A 16,161-nucleotide genomic window follows, 5' to 3' on the forward strand; every position below is an offset into this window, starting at 1 on the left:
TCCTTTCCAGATCTTTGCATTTGCAAACATGGCTACAGTTTGTGTGTGCATCTGTGTGTGTGGGGAGGGGTGGGGGCGGGAGGTGGGTGTGTATATACGAGAGTGTGTTTTAACTCGAGTGGTTTTATGTCAGTGACTTGCTTTACTCACTTTAGCGTAATTCTTGGGAGCCATCCAAGTTCTCTTTGAGTTCTAAGGTGTGATAGTTCTGTGGGCGTGTCGGCACTAGGAGTAGAGAGAAGGCCTCTGAAAAGCAAAAAGCTAGAAAGCAAAAGTAGAGGGCCACATGCAGAGGGAAGTGGCAGGGCAGAACTGGGGGTTATAACTGAGTCTCGGTTCCTGATCTGGAGCCTCATGACAACAAGAAAGGCCAACCAGCGCTCGGCCAGGGAGCCATATGGTTCCAGACAACAGGTGACAAATGCAAGTATGCAGTGACTCACCATGACACTCAAACAAACGTTCTCAGACCCAGCCCAGGTGTGCAGTTACAGCAATACACAGAACAGCCAGGGACTCAGCCCTTCTCTACCGTCTAGCAGAGAGTCAGACACGAAACAAAGTCCACCCAGAGCCAGTTACCTGCTGGAAGCGGAAGGACTCTGACCGCCTCTTCTGGTTGAGCTGCCATTCTTTGAAGTGCAGCACAGCCTCGTCCACGTTGACGATGCCCAGCTTCACCTGCTCCTGGAGGGTAATGAGTTGCCGCTGGCCTGGTGTTTTCATCCCAGCAAAGGGATCATATATGCTCGACTGAGGCCTGTCCCTCCACGGTCTGACAAGTGGCTCTGGAAAGGAAAGAGAAACTCAGTTTCCAGGCTCCTTCACTGGAGAGAGCTGACCAGGTGAATGGGGTTCATGATGCTGGCTGTGGGCTCAAGAGGACATGTCTCAGAAGAACAATCGCATGTGGAATCAAGACAAGGGAGATGCTACATGGAATCAGAGAGAGGGAAGCAGCTAATAATTTCAAAGCCTATGACACTAAAGTAGACAAGGTCACAACATTTTAGAAAGGTATAGCAACCAGGGGGGCTTCCCAGGTGGCGCTGGTGGTAAAGAACCCACCTGCCAAGAGAGACATAAGAGATGGGGGTCCAATCCCTGGGTGGCGAAGATTCTCTGGAGGAGGGCATGGCAACCCACTCCAGTATTCTTGCCTGGAGAATCCCATGGACAGAGGAGCCTGGTGGGCTACAGTCCATGGGGTCGTAAAAAGTTGGACACAGTTGAATGACTTAGCACACATGCATATCCACACAGCATCCAGTAGATAAGTCAACATGAATTACTGAGAAGTCTTTAGACCAGCGTTTCTCAACCTTGGCACTACTGACATTTTGGACGAGGTAATTCTTGGTTGGGGTTGGCTGGCTGTCTTGTACACTGTAGGATGTTTAACCTTATCCCTGGCCTCTACCCACTTGATGATAATAGCATCTCCTTCCTCAGTTGCCACAACAAAAAAAAATGTCCCAGGGCTTCCTTGGTGGTCCAGTGATTAAGAATCTTCCTGCCAAAAAAAAAAAAGAATCTTCCTGCCAATGCAGGGGACATAGGTTCTATCCCTGCTCTGGGAAGATTCCACATGCCATGGGACAACTAAGTCTATGCATCACAACTACTGAGCCTGTGCTCTAGAGGCCAAGAGACACAGCTACTGAGATCACATGCCCGAGAGCCCATGATTTGCAACAAGAGGAACCACCACAACAAGAAACCCACACACAAGTAGAGAGTAGCTCCTGCTCACCACAACTGGAGAAAGCCTGGGCGCAGCAAGAAGACCCAGTGAAGCCAAAATAAATAAATAAATAATCTTAAAAAAAAAAAGTCCCAGATGTTGCCAAATGGCAGGGTGGGGCGGTGCTGGCGAGTGGAGGAGAAATCACCCCCAGTTAAGAACCATTGATTTAGACTAAAATCCACTCCCAGAAGAGAATATAGAGGAAAGGCTAACCAGGATGCTTCTTCCAGCACTTCTAGCCCTCCCCATCCTGCCTTTCTCCAAGCAGCATAGGGCACATGATGTGAACCTACAGGCACGAAAGGCCTGAAGAGACTGGAAGGCTAATGGAATCATGACCCAGGTCCAAAGTCACCAGGTAAAAATTAGGTGCTGGGTCCCAAGTGACTCTCCTTGGGTTGTTCATGCTTTAAATGTTCTAGGGAAGTATGATGCCAGCTCCTCTCTCTCCAGGCCGCGTGGCTCCTCTAAGTTCGGTGGGGAGCAAGCTGGACTTGCAGAAGTGATGGAGCCACTGAAGCACATGGAAACAGCGTGACATTCCACTGCTCATCCCTGTAGGGCTATCTTTGATTCTAAATTTCTCCAGGAGGACCCCATTTGGACATTGCGATTCAAGGAGGTTACATAAAGGAAAAAGAGAGATGACTTCACCCAGTGGGTACTGAAAAAGCTTCAGAGAAACTTATCCATTATTCTTACCACCATTCTCTCCATCCACACGCACTCATATGCCTTTCTCCCAGGTTTGCCCTATAATCTTTAATTATATTGGGAGATGGAGTGTGGGGGCAAAATAAAAATGCACAAGTCAGTCGGTTCCAGTCTCCTACCACCAAAGTCTTTAGGGATGCTTTCCAATGTTTAGATGGTGTCATGGCTCCTTTTCAAAAGAATCGTCACTGGGATAGTACTGAATGCCTCTGTTTAGCACAAGGAAATGTATCAAGAACAAAAGAGCACTTATCTCTTCAAACTTCCTTTAAAAAGCTTTCAAAAAAAATGTCAACCAGTGACAAACAAAATGTCTCAAGTAAAAGTTGAATTAAAGTATACTTTAGCTAATACAGCTAGCCTAGGTAAATAGCACGGTAGGGCTGGATCACTAGGTAAAGACTGGCTGCTGGGCTGCCCACTTTCATCCCGTTGGTATCAGTTTCAATGTCTAAATAGTATTTTAGTGTGCTGTTACAGACACTCTCTCAGGTATTAAAGTCATTGGTATGATCAATCTGTACAATGTTCTAAGGCACCTCAATCTCTTCTCTCCTTTCACCTTTGGTATGGTTCCACTTCAGATATTTCTTGAACCTCTGTTTTTCAAGGCTAAGGAGTGATTACACCTGGAAATCTCTGAAATATGATCACTGCCACCACCAAGAAGTCCAGGTCCTGCAAAAGAAAGCTGAGGACATCTGCTTACCTTTCCTGATGCTCTCTGAGGTAACATAGAAATTCCCAGGCCTCTCTTGACTTTTTTCTGCAAAAACTGTGAGATAAAGAGCATTCTAAGTAAAGCCAAATAGTACCTCTTTCTAAGAAGCTTTATAATATTTTATACATTTAGCAGAAAAATTACCAAAATCTTATCCGAAATAAATAATAATGGATCACAACTTGGACCACTGCATGCAGTTCTATAAACCAAAATTCTAGAAAATGAAGTGTTAGTTGCTCAGTTGGGTCTGACTCTTTGCAACCCCATGGACTGTAGCCCGCCAGGCTCCTCAAATACTGGAATGAGTTGCCATTCCCTTCTCCAGGAGATCTTCCTGACCCAGGGATTGAACCTGGGTCTCCTGCATTGCAGGCAGATTCTTTACCACTGAGCCACCAGACAAGCCCCTTTAACGGAGGCAACCAATGAATGGAAGCTCTAGAGATTACAACATCAAGACAGATCAAACAGACAAGGTCTCAAACCAGAAAGACAAGGCCAGGCAGAGGACATAATCGGCATTTATGAGACCATTAAGGAAAAGGGTAATGTGAACAAGGACGTGTGCTGGGTCCTTGAATGTTTGAATCGAGCCATGGAACACCCCGAAGTGTGAGAATAAAAGGAAGTGCGCTAGGAGTTGGACACAACTGAGGGACTTCACTTTCACTTTTCACTTTCATGCATTGGAGAAGGAAATGGCAACCCACTCCAGGGTTCTTGCCTGGAGAATCCCAGGGACGGGGGAGCCTCGTGGGCTGCTGTCTCTGGGGTCGCACAGAGTCAGACACGACTGAAGCGACTTAGCAGCAGCAGCAGCAGCCACTTAACATGTCAACAAGTGCCGTAAGACAGAACTCAGAGCAGTGGGACATGTAAAATGTGTGCAAGGCTCCAAAGTAACTTCGATGATGTCACTCATGCACAAGGAATCCATAAAGGCGCGGAGGGAACACTGAGAAGTGACAAACGTTCACTCAGTGGTAGGACTAACAAGTGATTAAGGCTCCTTGGGCTCTGCACATGATTCCCTGCATTTAAACCCTGTCTCTACCTTTTATGAGCCACATGATCTAAGACAAGAGGCCTGAACTCTTGCTTCAGTTTTCTGATCTCTAGAATGAAGATGATATTGTACCCTTGGCTATGGGTTGTTGTGGGGATTATATGAGTTAATATATGGAAAGTGCTTAGAAAAGTGCCTGGCATGTGCAAGCACTTCATGTTAGCTTTTATTATCATTTAGTGCGTGCTCAGTCCCATCAGTCGTGTCTGACTCTTTGCAGTCCCATGGACTGTAGCCCACCAGGCTCCTCTGTCCATGGAATTCTCTAGGCAAGAATACTGGAGTGGGCTGGCATTTCCTTCTCCAGGAAATCTTTCCAACCCAGGGATCAAGCCTGCATCTCCTGTGTCTCCTGCATTGCAGGCAGATTCTTTACCCTCTGAGCTACCTGGGAAGCCCTTTATTATCATTATTCATTGCTAAACCTTGAGATTGATGCCAATAGGACAGAAATCCCAATAGAAAGGACATCTATATAGTGCTTTATTTGAAAAGATCCTAATGCCGGGAAAGACTGAGGGCAGGAGGAGAAGGGGACGACAGAGGATGAGATGGTTGGATGGCATCATCGACTCAATGCACATGGGTTTGGGTGGACTCCAGCAGTAGGTGATGGACAGGGAGGCCTGGTGGGCTGCAGTTCACGGAGTCGCAAAGAGTTGGACACGACTGAGCAACTGAACTGAATTCCCATGTATTATCTCATCTGACCTTCATAATAAGGTTCTGACAGAGTATTACTAGGCATCAATTTATACATATATTATTATGATATGTATTTCATAGGTGAGGAAACTAAAACTAAAGAGGGTGAAATGACTTACCCAATGTCTCATTTTGTAGAGTTGAAAATGCAAGAGCTGAGACATGAACCCAGATATTCTGACCTCCTAACCATTGCCCTTTTGTCATCTCCTGCCTCTCTTCTTCTCCACAATTTCCTAGCAAGTCCTTCAGGGCTCTTTAGGAGTTGCCCGTGCCCCTTCTAACTGAACTCCCCATAATGAGCCAGACCATCATGGCAAACCTTGAGGACTGAGGGCATTAGACAGTATGTAAATATCCTTCCACTGCATTTCTACCCAACTTAGGATTGCTAGATTTAACAAACCAAAATAAAAACTGAAAAAAAAAGAGTGCCATATTTGGGACACACTTACACTAAGGAATTATTTGTTATTTTTCTGGAATTCATACTTAATGAGATATGGTATTTTTATTTGACAACCGCAGCCCAGTTACCTGGGGCTCTGGTTGAGGGCTATCTTCCCAGTTTATAATCTTTTGCCATACCTTCCATAACCTGTTATACTATTGAACATGAAATGGAGGTCAAGTGCACAGATCTGGCAATTCTTACACTCATATAGTACTTGTAATCATATTAATAAAGTCAAGTCCTGAAAGATAGTGAAACTTACAATGCTATGAGCATCTAATGTCCCAGGGGTCATTGTGAAGAACTCAAAACTCAGTTATCATCAACTTTTATCAATGTAGGTAGGTAGGTAGATAGCCTAGCATTGCGGTTGAAAACGAAGGTTGTAGAGAGAGACTCCCTGAATTCAAATCCTAGCTCTGCTACATGGTTATCAAGCAACCTCTGTGAGCCTCCATTTTTCTCATCTGTAAAATGGAAATGATAACGGCCTGCACCTAATAGATTATTATGACATATTCCAAATAAAGCACTCAGTAGATTTCAATAAATGTTAAATATTTAAAATTAATAATAATAGTAATAGTTTCAGGAGATAACAATTACCAGGGATCTTGCTATTTGGAGTAGAGAGACATCTTATTTATCTTTATCTTCCCATTATGCACCAATTCCTGCAGGAAGGCCAGAACTGAATCTGACCACTCCCCCTAGTCTAGTTCCAGAATCTGCCCCAAACACTGACCCTGTTTCCGGGTACTGGTTGGAGACCATTCAGGAGGGAATACTCTCTAAGCAATAATTCAGGAGGTAGAGGATCCAGGGAATTCCTGCTGAGAGGCCCTGAAGACCCCACTGGGCATCATCCCCTGCCACACTTGCCTTTAGAAATGTATGATTCATTGTCAGATAGCTGGTGAGTGGCAGATGCGCTGGCCTCTGGTCTGGGCACTGGGACAGGGGGCCTGTTGGTCAAGTCCACTGACAAGGCCTCATCATCATCCACTGTGTGATATACATCTTCTTCCTGATTAAGATGGTCTCTCTCCAAACTGGACATCCCCATGCTGTTGCCTAGAAGCAGAGAGAAAGGTGACTAAAACAATTGTCAAACCCTGGGATCCCCAACTCCTGCAACCAGCTGCCCTGGATCCCAGCCCTGCCCATCAGTAAGCTGACAGCCTCCGCATTAGGCACGGCCTGGCAACCAACCAGGCCAGGGACCAGCCCCACCTACCAGCACCTCCACAGCAGTTGGCCCTGCCACAACAGAAAGGCCCATAGAGCCCAAGTAGAAGGCACAACTACAGTATATAGCTCCGGTGACCAAAAGGGCTATCTACTGGGCCCCATAAATATCTGCTATATAAGGCCACTTCTCTGAGATTGGGAAACATTTCCAAGCTACCAAATGCACAAAAATTAAAAGAGAGAATTATTCAACATGAGGGGCAGAGAAATACATGCCAAACAAAGGAACAAGAAAACGCCCAGAAGAAGACTAGACAAAGTAGATTTTAAAACAAAGACTGTAACAATAGACAAATGCAGACAGCATCTAATGATAAAGAGAACAATCCAATAAGAAGATATAACAACTAAAGGTATAGATGCATCTAACATAGGAGCACTAAATACATACAGAAAATATTACCAGCATAAATGGAAAAATTGACAGTAATACAATAATATAATACAATAATAGGAGGCTTTAACATATCACTTACATCAACAGATACATCATCTAGCCAAAAATTCAGTAAGGAAACACTGGCTGTAAATGACATATTAGACCAGATAGACTTAATAGATATATAAAGGTCCATACAGTTAAATCTATGGTTTTTCCAGTAGTCATGTATTGATGTGAGAGTTGGACTATAAAGAAAGCTGAGTGCCAAAAACAGAAATATAGATCAATGGAACAAAATAGAAAGCCCAGAGATAAATCCATGCACCTATGGACACCTTATCTTTGACAAAGGAGGCAAGAATATACAATGGAGAAAAGACAATCTCTTTAATAAGTGGTGCTGGGAAAACTGGTCAATCACTTGTAAAAGAATGAAACTAGAGCACTTTCTAAAACCATGCACAAAAATAAACTCAAAATGGATTAAAGATCTAAATGTAAGACCAGAAACTATAAAACTCCTAGTGGAAAACATAGGCAAAACACTCTCCGACATAAATCAAAGCAGGATACTCTTTGAGCCACCTCTCAGTGTATTGGAAATAAAAGCAAAAATAAACAAATGGGACCTAATTAAACTTAAAAGCTTTTGCACCACAAAGGAAACTATAAGCAAGGTGAAAAGACAGCCTTCAGAATGGGAGAAAATAATAGCAAATGAAACAACTGACAAAGAATTAATCTCAAAAATATACAAGCAGCTCCTGCAGCTCAATTCCAGAAAAACAAATGACCCAATCAGAAAATGGGCCAAAGAACTAAACAAAAGTTCTCCAAAGAAGACATACAGATGGCTAACAAACACATGAAAAGATACTCAACATCACTCATTATCAGAAAAATGCAAATCAAAACCACAATGAGGTACCATTTCACGCCAGTCAGAATGGCTGCGATCCAAAAGTCTACAAGCAATAAATGCTGGAGAGGGTGTGGAGAAAAGGGAACCCTCTTACACTGTTGGTGCGAATGCAAACTAGTACAGCCACTATGGAGAACAGTGTGGAGATTCCTTAAAAAACTGGAAATACAACTGCCATATGACCCAGCAATCCCACTGCTGGGCATACACACTGAGGAAACCAGAAGGGAAAGAGACACGTGTACCCCAATGTTCATCGCAGCACTGTTTATAATAGCCAGGACATGGAAGTAACCTAGATGTCCATCGGCAGACGAATGGATAAGAAAGCTGTGGTACATATACACAATGGAATGTTACTCAACCATTAAAAAGAGTACATTTGAATCAGTTCTAATGAGGTGGATGAAACTGGAGCCTATTATACAGAGTGGAGTAAGTCAGAAAGCAAAACACCAATACAATATACTTACACATATATATGAAATTTAGAAAGATGGTAACAATAACCCTATATGTGAGACAGCAAGAGACACAGATGTATAGAACAGTCTTCTGGACTCTGTGGGAGAAGGTGAGGGTGGGAAGATCTGAGAGAATAGCACTAAAACATGTATATTATCATATATGAAACAGATTGCCAGTCCAGGTTCAATGCATGAGACAGAGTGCTTAGGGCTGGTGCACTGGGATGATCCAGAGGGATGGGGTGGGGAGGGAGGTGGGAGGGGGGTTCAGGATGGGGAACACATGTAAACCCATGGCTGATTCATATCAATCTATGGCAAAAACCACTACAATATTGCAAAGTAATTCGCCTCCAACTACAATAAATAAATTAAAACAAAAAAATAAAGCTGAATGCCAAAGAAATGATGCTTTTGAACTATGGTGTTGGAGAAGACTCTTGAGAGTCCCTTGGACTACAAATTAAACCAGTCAATCCTAAAGAAAATCAGTCCTGAATATTCATTGGAAGGACTGATGCTGAAGCTGAAGCTCCAATACTTGGGCCACCTGATGCAAAGAACTGACTTATTAGAAAAGAACTTGATGCTGGAAAAGATCGAAAGCAGGAGAAAGGGACGGCAGAGAATGAGATGGTTAGATGGCATCACTGACTCAATGGACATGAGTTTGAGCAAGCTCCGGAAGTTGGTGATGGACAGGGAAGCCTAGCGTGCTGCAGTCCATGGGGTCACAAAGAGTCGGACATGACTGAGTGACTGAACTGACTGACTGACTGATAGAACAGTGAATCCAAAAGGAGCAGAATACACACTTTTTTGAAGTACACATGGACTATTCCCCAGGGTAGATCACATGATAGGCCACAAAACTAGCCTCAATAAATTTATAAAGATTTAAATTGTATCAAGTATCTTCCAAACTACAACAGGATGGAACCATAAATCAACTACAAAAAAAAACTGCAAAAAAAAAAAAAAAAACATGGAGGCTAAACAATATTCTACTAAACAACCAATGGGTCACTGAAGAAATCAAAGAGAAAATAAAAAACACCTGGAGACAAATGAAAATGGAAACACAATAATCCAAAGTCTAGGTGACATATCAAAAGCAGTTCTAAGAGGGAGCTTCAGGCCTACCTCAGGAAGCAAGAAAAGTCTCAAATAAACAACTTAACCTTATACCTAAAGGAATTAGAAAAAGAACAACAAAACCTAAAGTTAGTAGAGGGAAGGAAACAATAAAGATAAGAGCAAAAATAAATAAAATAGAGACTGATAAGTATTTAGCCAGACTCATCAAGAAACAAAGAAAGAAGTCCCAAATAAATAACATCAGAAATGAAACCAGAGAAGTTACAACTGATATCACAGAAATACAAAGGATCACAAGAGATTACTACAAACAATTATACACCAATAAAATGGACAATCTAGAAGAAATGGATAAATTCCTAGAAACATACAATCTTCCCAGACTTAATCAGGAAGAAATTGAAAATATAAACAGACCAATTATCAAGAATGAAACTGAAGCAGTAACTTTACAAATTTGCAACAAACAAAAGTCCAGGACCAGACAGATTATAAGTAAATTCTAGAAAATATTTAAAGAAGAGTTCAGATGAAAAATTTGCAGAGGAAGGAATGCTTCTGAATTCGTCTATGAGGCCAGCGTCACACTGACACCTAAAGCAGACAAAGACACCATGAAAAAGAAAATTATGGTCAATATCCTTGATGAACATAGATGCAAAATTGTCCTCAACAAAATATTAGCACATGGAATTCAACAATGCACTAAAAGGATCATGCATCATGATGAAGTGGGATTTAATCCAAGGGATGCAAAATGATTCAGTATCTGCAAATCAGTGAATGTGATATGTCATATTAACAAATTAAAGAATAAAACTGTGTAATCATTTCAACGGATGCATAGAAAGCTTTTGACAAAATCCGACATCCATTTATAATTTAAAAAAACTCTCAACAGAATGAGTACGGAAGAAACATAATTCAGCATAATAAAGGCCATATCATATGGCTAACATCATACATGGTGAAAAGCTGAAAGCATTTCTGCTAAGATCAGGAACAAGACAATTTCATACAACATAGTATTGGAAGTCCCAGTCATAGTAATCACATTAGAAAAAGAAATAAAAGGAATCCAAATCAGAAAAGAAAAAGAAAAACTGTCACTGATTGCAGATAACATGAGACTATATATAGGAAATCCTAAAGATGCCATAAAAAAGCTATTAGAACTAGTCAATGAATTCAGGAAGGTTGCAGAATTCAAAATTAATATACAGAAATCTGTTGCATTCACTAATAATGAACTGTGAGAAAGGGAAATTAAAACAATCCCATTAACAGCTGCATCAAAAGGAATAAAATACCTAGGAATAAATCTAACCAAGGAGGTAAAAGATCTGTACTCTGAACATTATGACGTTTATGAAACTAATTGAAGACCACACAAACAAATGGAAAGATAAACCACATTCATGGATTAGAAGAATTAATATTGCTAAAATGACCATATTCCCCAAGGCAATCTATAGACTCAATGCAATCTCTATCAAAATACCAATGGCATTTTTCACAGAATTAGGACAAATAATTCTAAAATGTGTACAGAAACATAGAAGACCCCAAATAACCAAAGTAATCTTGAAAAAGAAGAAGAAAGCTGAAAGTATCATACTCCCTGATCTCAAACTATACTACAAAGCTACAGTAATCAAAACAGTATAGTACTGGCGTAAAAACAGACCACTGTAGACCAATGGAAAAGAATCAAAAGTCAAAAATAAACTCATGCTTGTATGATCAGTTATTTATGACAAAGGAGCCAAGAATACAAAGGGAGGCAAAGACAAGCTCTTCATAAATAGTGGGGAAACTGAGCTATATATATATATAAAATCACTATACAATACAGCCTTGATTTAATGCAACCTTTAACCTATGTATGTCCCCCATGCTCTCCTCCTTCACCAGAAAGTAAAGTCTCTTGAGGGTATTGATCATATCTTATTTTCCTTTGTGACCCTAGCCCAGTATCTAAAATAGTTCTTTGCTTATAGTAGGTACTCATGAAATTTTGGTCAAATAAAAATGAACCTGTGTATTTCAAAAGAGGCCTTGCTAAAGGCTCCACTGGCGGGAACTCCGGGCTACTTGTAACAGGCTGATGGGGGAGCTCATGGGTCTGCTATCACACCACAGGCCATGTGCATTTGTTGAGTGCAGCAACCCTCATAGGTGGCCAGGCAATGTCTACATTTGTTTCCCTTTCCTTCTTTTTGCTTTCCTGCTCACTGATGCAACGTACCTTCTAAAAACTTGCGAATCATAGAGTCCTTCGTAGTCCGAGAGAAACCATCCCTGGGGATTGGATTAGATGTACTGGCTTGAAGCATCTCAACATCTAGAAGGAAAAGGAGACTAAGAATTTACATGTTGTTCTTCCACACATGCAAAGACATTTTATAAATGGATACATTGTTTGGCCAAAAAAGTTTGTTTGAGTTTTTTGTGTAACATCTTATGGAAAACTTGAACAAACTTTTTGGCCAACCCAATACAAGTTTTGACAAATTAAGAGATTCAAGAATTGATTAAACCATCCATCTAATCATCCATGCATCCATGGATCCATGCATGCGTGCATCCATTCAATTTATCTACTCAGCAAGGCTACCTAGTAAGTATTGGGTATAAACAAAAACAATATTTACAATCCTCAGGACTTTTGCTGGACCACAGGACTCAAAAGGTATAGATATGCTCATTTGCATTGGAAAAAATAGGCTTAATTTTTAAATATATAATTGTAGTCTTTTGCATGACAGAAAAAAAATTAGAAGCAAAAACAACAAAGAATAGATAAATTATAATTTATTTAAACTACGAACCATTTTGTTACAGTTAAAAGCATGTATTGGACCTACTCTAGTACCATCTCATAAACAGAACAACCAGAACTCTTTTTAGGTCATCCATGTAATTGGTCATTTATAAGGAGGACATTCACAGACCTTTGATTTTTCACTATTAAGCATAAACCCATGGAGACCAAAACTATGTGAAAACTATTCAATTACTGTAGCAGATTCTACTTAAGCCTGACTAAGCAGCTGTAGCTGTTACTTTATGACTCTGAAGTATGCATTTTGGGAGCAAAATTACAGCCTTGCGTTTAAAAGTAGAGCTTTGATATTATCAAGAGTTTGCATTCAGTAAGTCATATCATACAATTACTGGGGATTTGTTTCCTTAGGCAAAATATATAATTTGAATACTATGCTTTGAGAAAAAAAATCATTTGAATTTAATCACTATACATAGATATACTGTTTCCTACTACTTTAATCTTTGGGGACCAGTTAAATACAATCTGGTGAATCTGTATGAAAAATTTATATCACATTTCCCAAGAATGTTCACTGAAAAGAGGTCATGTTCATAAAATCATGTTAAGGATAATGAACTTCACATGACATAATTCTAGTTTTGAAACAAAATATTTGTATGTACATAGAAGAAAGCCTGGAAAAAAAATACATCAAAATGCGTATAGTGACTATTTCTGAATTAGTATATGTAGATCATGGACAATTCAGATTGTGAACATTTTATTTTCTATTTTACGCTTTTCTTTGTCTTCCAGATTATCCACAGTGGCTTGTGTTGCATTCATATATAAGAAAAACCCTATTAACACTTTAAGGTCTAGGTAATTATGATCAAGTCTGTACAATTAGATTCCCAAAGCAAAAATAATTTTAGGTTATTAAAAAAAAATTATGGCTCACCTGTCAATTACCAGGTTATTGATTTAATTATAAAAATGCTGATTTTTAAACTTTCCAGTGAGCAGATATGGCATTATTACATAGCATAGCTTTTGCTCGACCTTATTTCAAACTTTGACAATCTTTTGATTATCAAAATATAAACTTTGTGACCATAAAACAAGACACAATATTGAGTGAAAAAGTTGCAGACTGGTGTTTGTAGTATATAAAGTATTTTATGTAAAGCACTTTGCAGTATATATAGTAGTTTATATGCATTTTAAGACCTGTAAAATGATACTACATGTGGTTTATGAATTCATAAATATCTAATAAACATATGAAAACTTGCTGACATGCTGGAAAGGATAAATGCTGAATTCATGGTAGTGGTTACCTCTGGGAGGGAGGACAATTAGGTTCCAGAAGGGGCTCATAGGGGGATATAATATGTAGTTAAAAAAAAAAAAGATCTGAGACAAAAAGAAAAAGAAATATATACTCTTGATGAATCTTTTTTCCAATTCCTTTCCTTTTTTCTACTTTGTCAGTTTAATATTTCTTGAAATAAATGTAGTAAAGACATTACATTGAATATAATCTACCTTGATACCCTCTAGTCCAAAGCCCTGTGATTCGAAATATGCAAACTGTTAACTCAGTGAACATCTCTGGTCAACACCGCATTCTATAAAGTAAACTGTAGAGATTAGGGTAACTGTACTGATCCTGAAACATACCTAGAAGTATTTTAAAAATAAATTTCAGGTAAGAACTCACAATCCATTTCTTAAAAACTGAAGACGAGAGAAATTCCGCTTATTTGAGATTTCTATTTAAATTGCTTAACTGCGGTTTTATGGAACACTTTCCCCCTGAAGTTAGAAAGACACATCATACAGATGTGCCCTGCTGGTCACAGGGCCCTCCTCTACCCTCCCCACTCCTATTCCTACACCTCTTCACCCCTCAGCTGCCTGACCCTGACCCAGACAACTTTTGAAACTCCTAACTCACAAAGCAATAAAACACAGAGGAAAAGACCCTGTAGGAAAGACTTGCTTGCATCAGACACTCCTAGAGATGAGGATGGGCTTGGCATTGGACTCTCTTACACCCAGTGCTGCATCCTCCAGGAACCGCAGCCCACTCAGGCTCCAGCATCTTTAAGAGTTTGCTGAGGGCAGAGCAGCATCGGGACAGTTTCGATCACCAATAATCAAACCTCCCAGGCTGGCAACACCAGAGTGCAAACCTCACAGGTATAATCAGTCACCCCCACTGACAGTAGTAAAAGAGTCACGCATGGCCTAGCTATTTCATTAACAAAGTTCAGTTTGACAGAACTGATTTTCATATTCAAGACATAGCTGAAAAACTGAAGGAGCTACAAAGAGTTAGAAAAACAAAATGTAGAAGAAAAATGAAAGCAGCCAGAGCATCCCTGGCTGGATCTCTCACACTTCTATAATAAGGATGAGGGCTTCTGTCCTGGTACTATGACCCCATCTTAATGTGCTGAGTTTTTTGTGGGTTAAAGAAAGAAGTTAAGAAAGGAAAGAGAGAAGAAAAGAATGAGCCCCAGGAATAAGACATATCAACATCATGACCCCTTAATACAATGCATGGAGGAGGATTGCTATGGTATTCTTGCTCAAAACTTATAACCTCACTCAGTCCACTCGTAGAAAGCATCTGACAAACCCAACTAAAGGGCATTCTACAAAATAACTGATTGGTGTTCTTCCAAAGTATCCAAGAGGAGGAATGACTGAGGAACTGTCGTTATACATTGGAGGAGACTAAGGAGAACAACAGCAGACGCTGCAGCTCCCTTTCTAGGATCAGCATCTAGTCCCACCGACGAACAGAAAAAGAGGCTTGGGGAAACACTGGTGAAATTTGAACAAGGTCTAGAGTTTAGTTGGTATTGCACCTATGCTCATTGCACAGCTTTAGTAACTATGGTTATGTAAGATGTTACTGTCTGAGAAATCTGGATGAAAGGCATATAGGAAGGGTAACATTTTTGAACTTTTCTCAAAATCTAAAAGTAGTTCAAAAGTTTTTTGTTTTGTTTTTTTAAACGGAGAAGAACAGAGAGGAGGGAAAGAAAAGAGAAAAGGAGAGGAAGAAATGCAAGCATAAGCTCTGGGAATGACCTACACTGACCCCTTCTTGTCCACCTACATTATTAAGTCACCTTCCAGGAAGTCTCGTGAGCCATGCATCCATGGGTTCGATGAACGAGGCAGGGCTACCTGTGACAAACACTTCTTTTTATTCTATAGCCACGCCTTCACTGGTGGTTAAGAGCATAGTTTTGGAAGTAGACAAACTAGGATCAGATAAACATCAGTCCTGAGACATTTGTAGAATTATTTCTCCTCCTTGAGGCACCCTAGCTGGATGGTGACAGATATGGGCATTTGAGTCAGAATGCATAGGTTCCAATTTTGATTGTTCCACTTCTGACTGTAGGACTGCAACACCCCGGGGCCAATTCACTTCTAGATCCAACTTTTAGATCCAGCTGATCATTGGGACTTACAAGATGACCATGGGCTATGCTGGCGCCAACCTACGCAGAAGGTTGGAGGATACAGACCAGCAGGACAGTACCAAGTAGCCTTCCTCATTCAGAGAGTCTCTGGCCAGTCTCGCAACTCTCATGTAAGGTGACCAGAGCCATATCAGGCAGGTGGAGGAGATGTCCTGTGTCTCAGAGGAGCAGCATCTCGCAACTCCTGAGTTATATCAGCACTTCATGAGGCACAGCTTTCAAGGGCCCCTTAAGAGGCATCCAGAGACACTGCCTTCAGGGAAGCCCAAAGTATGGTGTCCTTTTCAAGTATTTATAGTTTACATAAAACTCCTCCTAGTTCCAGATGCAATTTGCCAACCAATTAGGGGTCATT

The 16,161-nt window shown here is 40.6% G+C and overlaps 1 protein-coding gene across 3 annotated transcripts in view; it reads right to left on the bottom strand.

Moving 5' to 3' along the window:
* The window catches only part of PIK3AP1 (phosphoinositide-3-kinase adaptor protein 1), a 121,524-nt gene that overhangs the window by 22,207 nt on the left and 83,156 nt on the right, over positions 1-16,161 (bottom strand). For all 3 annotated transcript variants that reach the window (XM_044935402.2, XM_044935403.1, XM_044935404.2), the window contains 4 exons: positions 11,779-11,874; positions 6,293-6,484; positions 3,171-3,236; positions 583-788 (listed from right to left, as the gene is read on the bottom strand). In XM_044935402.2, coding sequence (XP_044791337.1) covers positions 583-788; positions 3,171-3,236; positions 6,293-6,484; positions 11,779-11,874 — 560 coding nt within the window. The remainder of the gene's footprint in view (positions 1-582; positions 789-3,170; positions 3,237-6,292; positions 6,485-11,778; positions 11,875-16,161) is intronic.

Source organism: Bubalus bubalis, chromosome 23 (genome assembly GCF_019923935.1).
Source record: "Bubalus bubalis isolate 160015118507 breed Murrah chromosome 23, NDDB_SH_1, whole genome shotgun sequence".
NCBI lineage: Eukaryota > Metazoa > Chordata > Mammalia > Artiodactyla > Bovidae > Bubalus > Bubalus bubalis.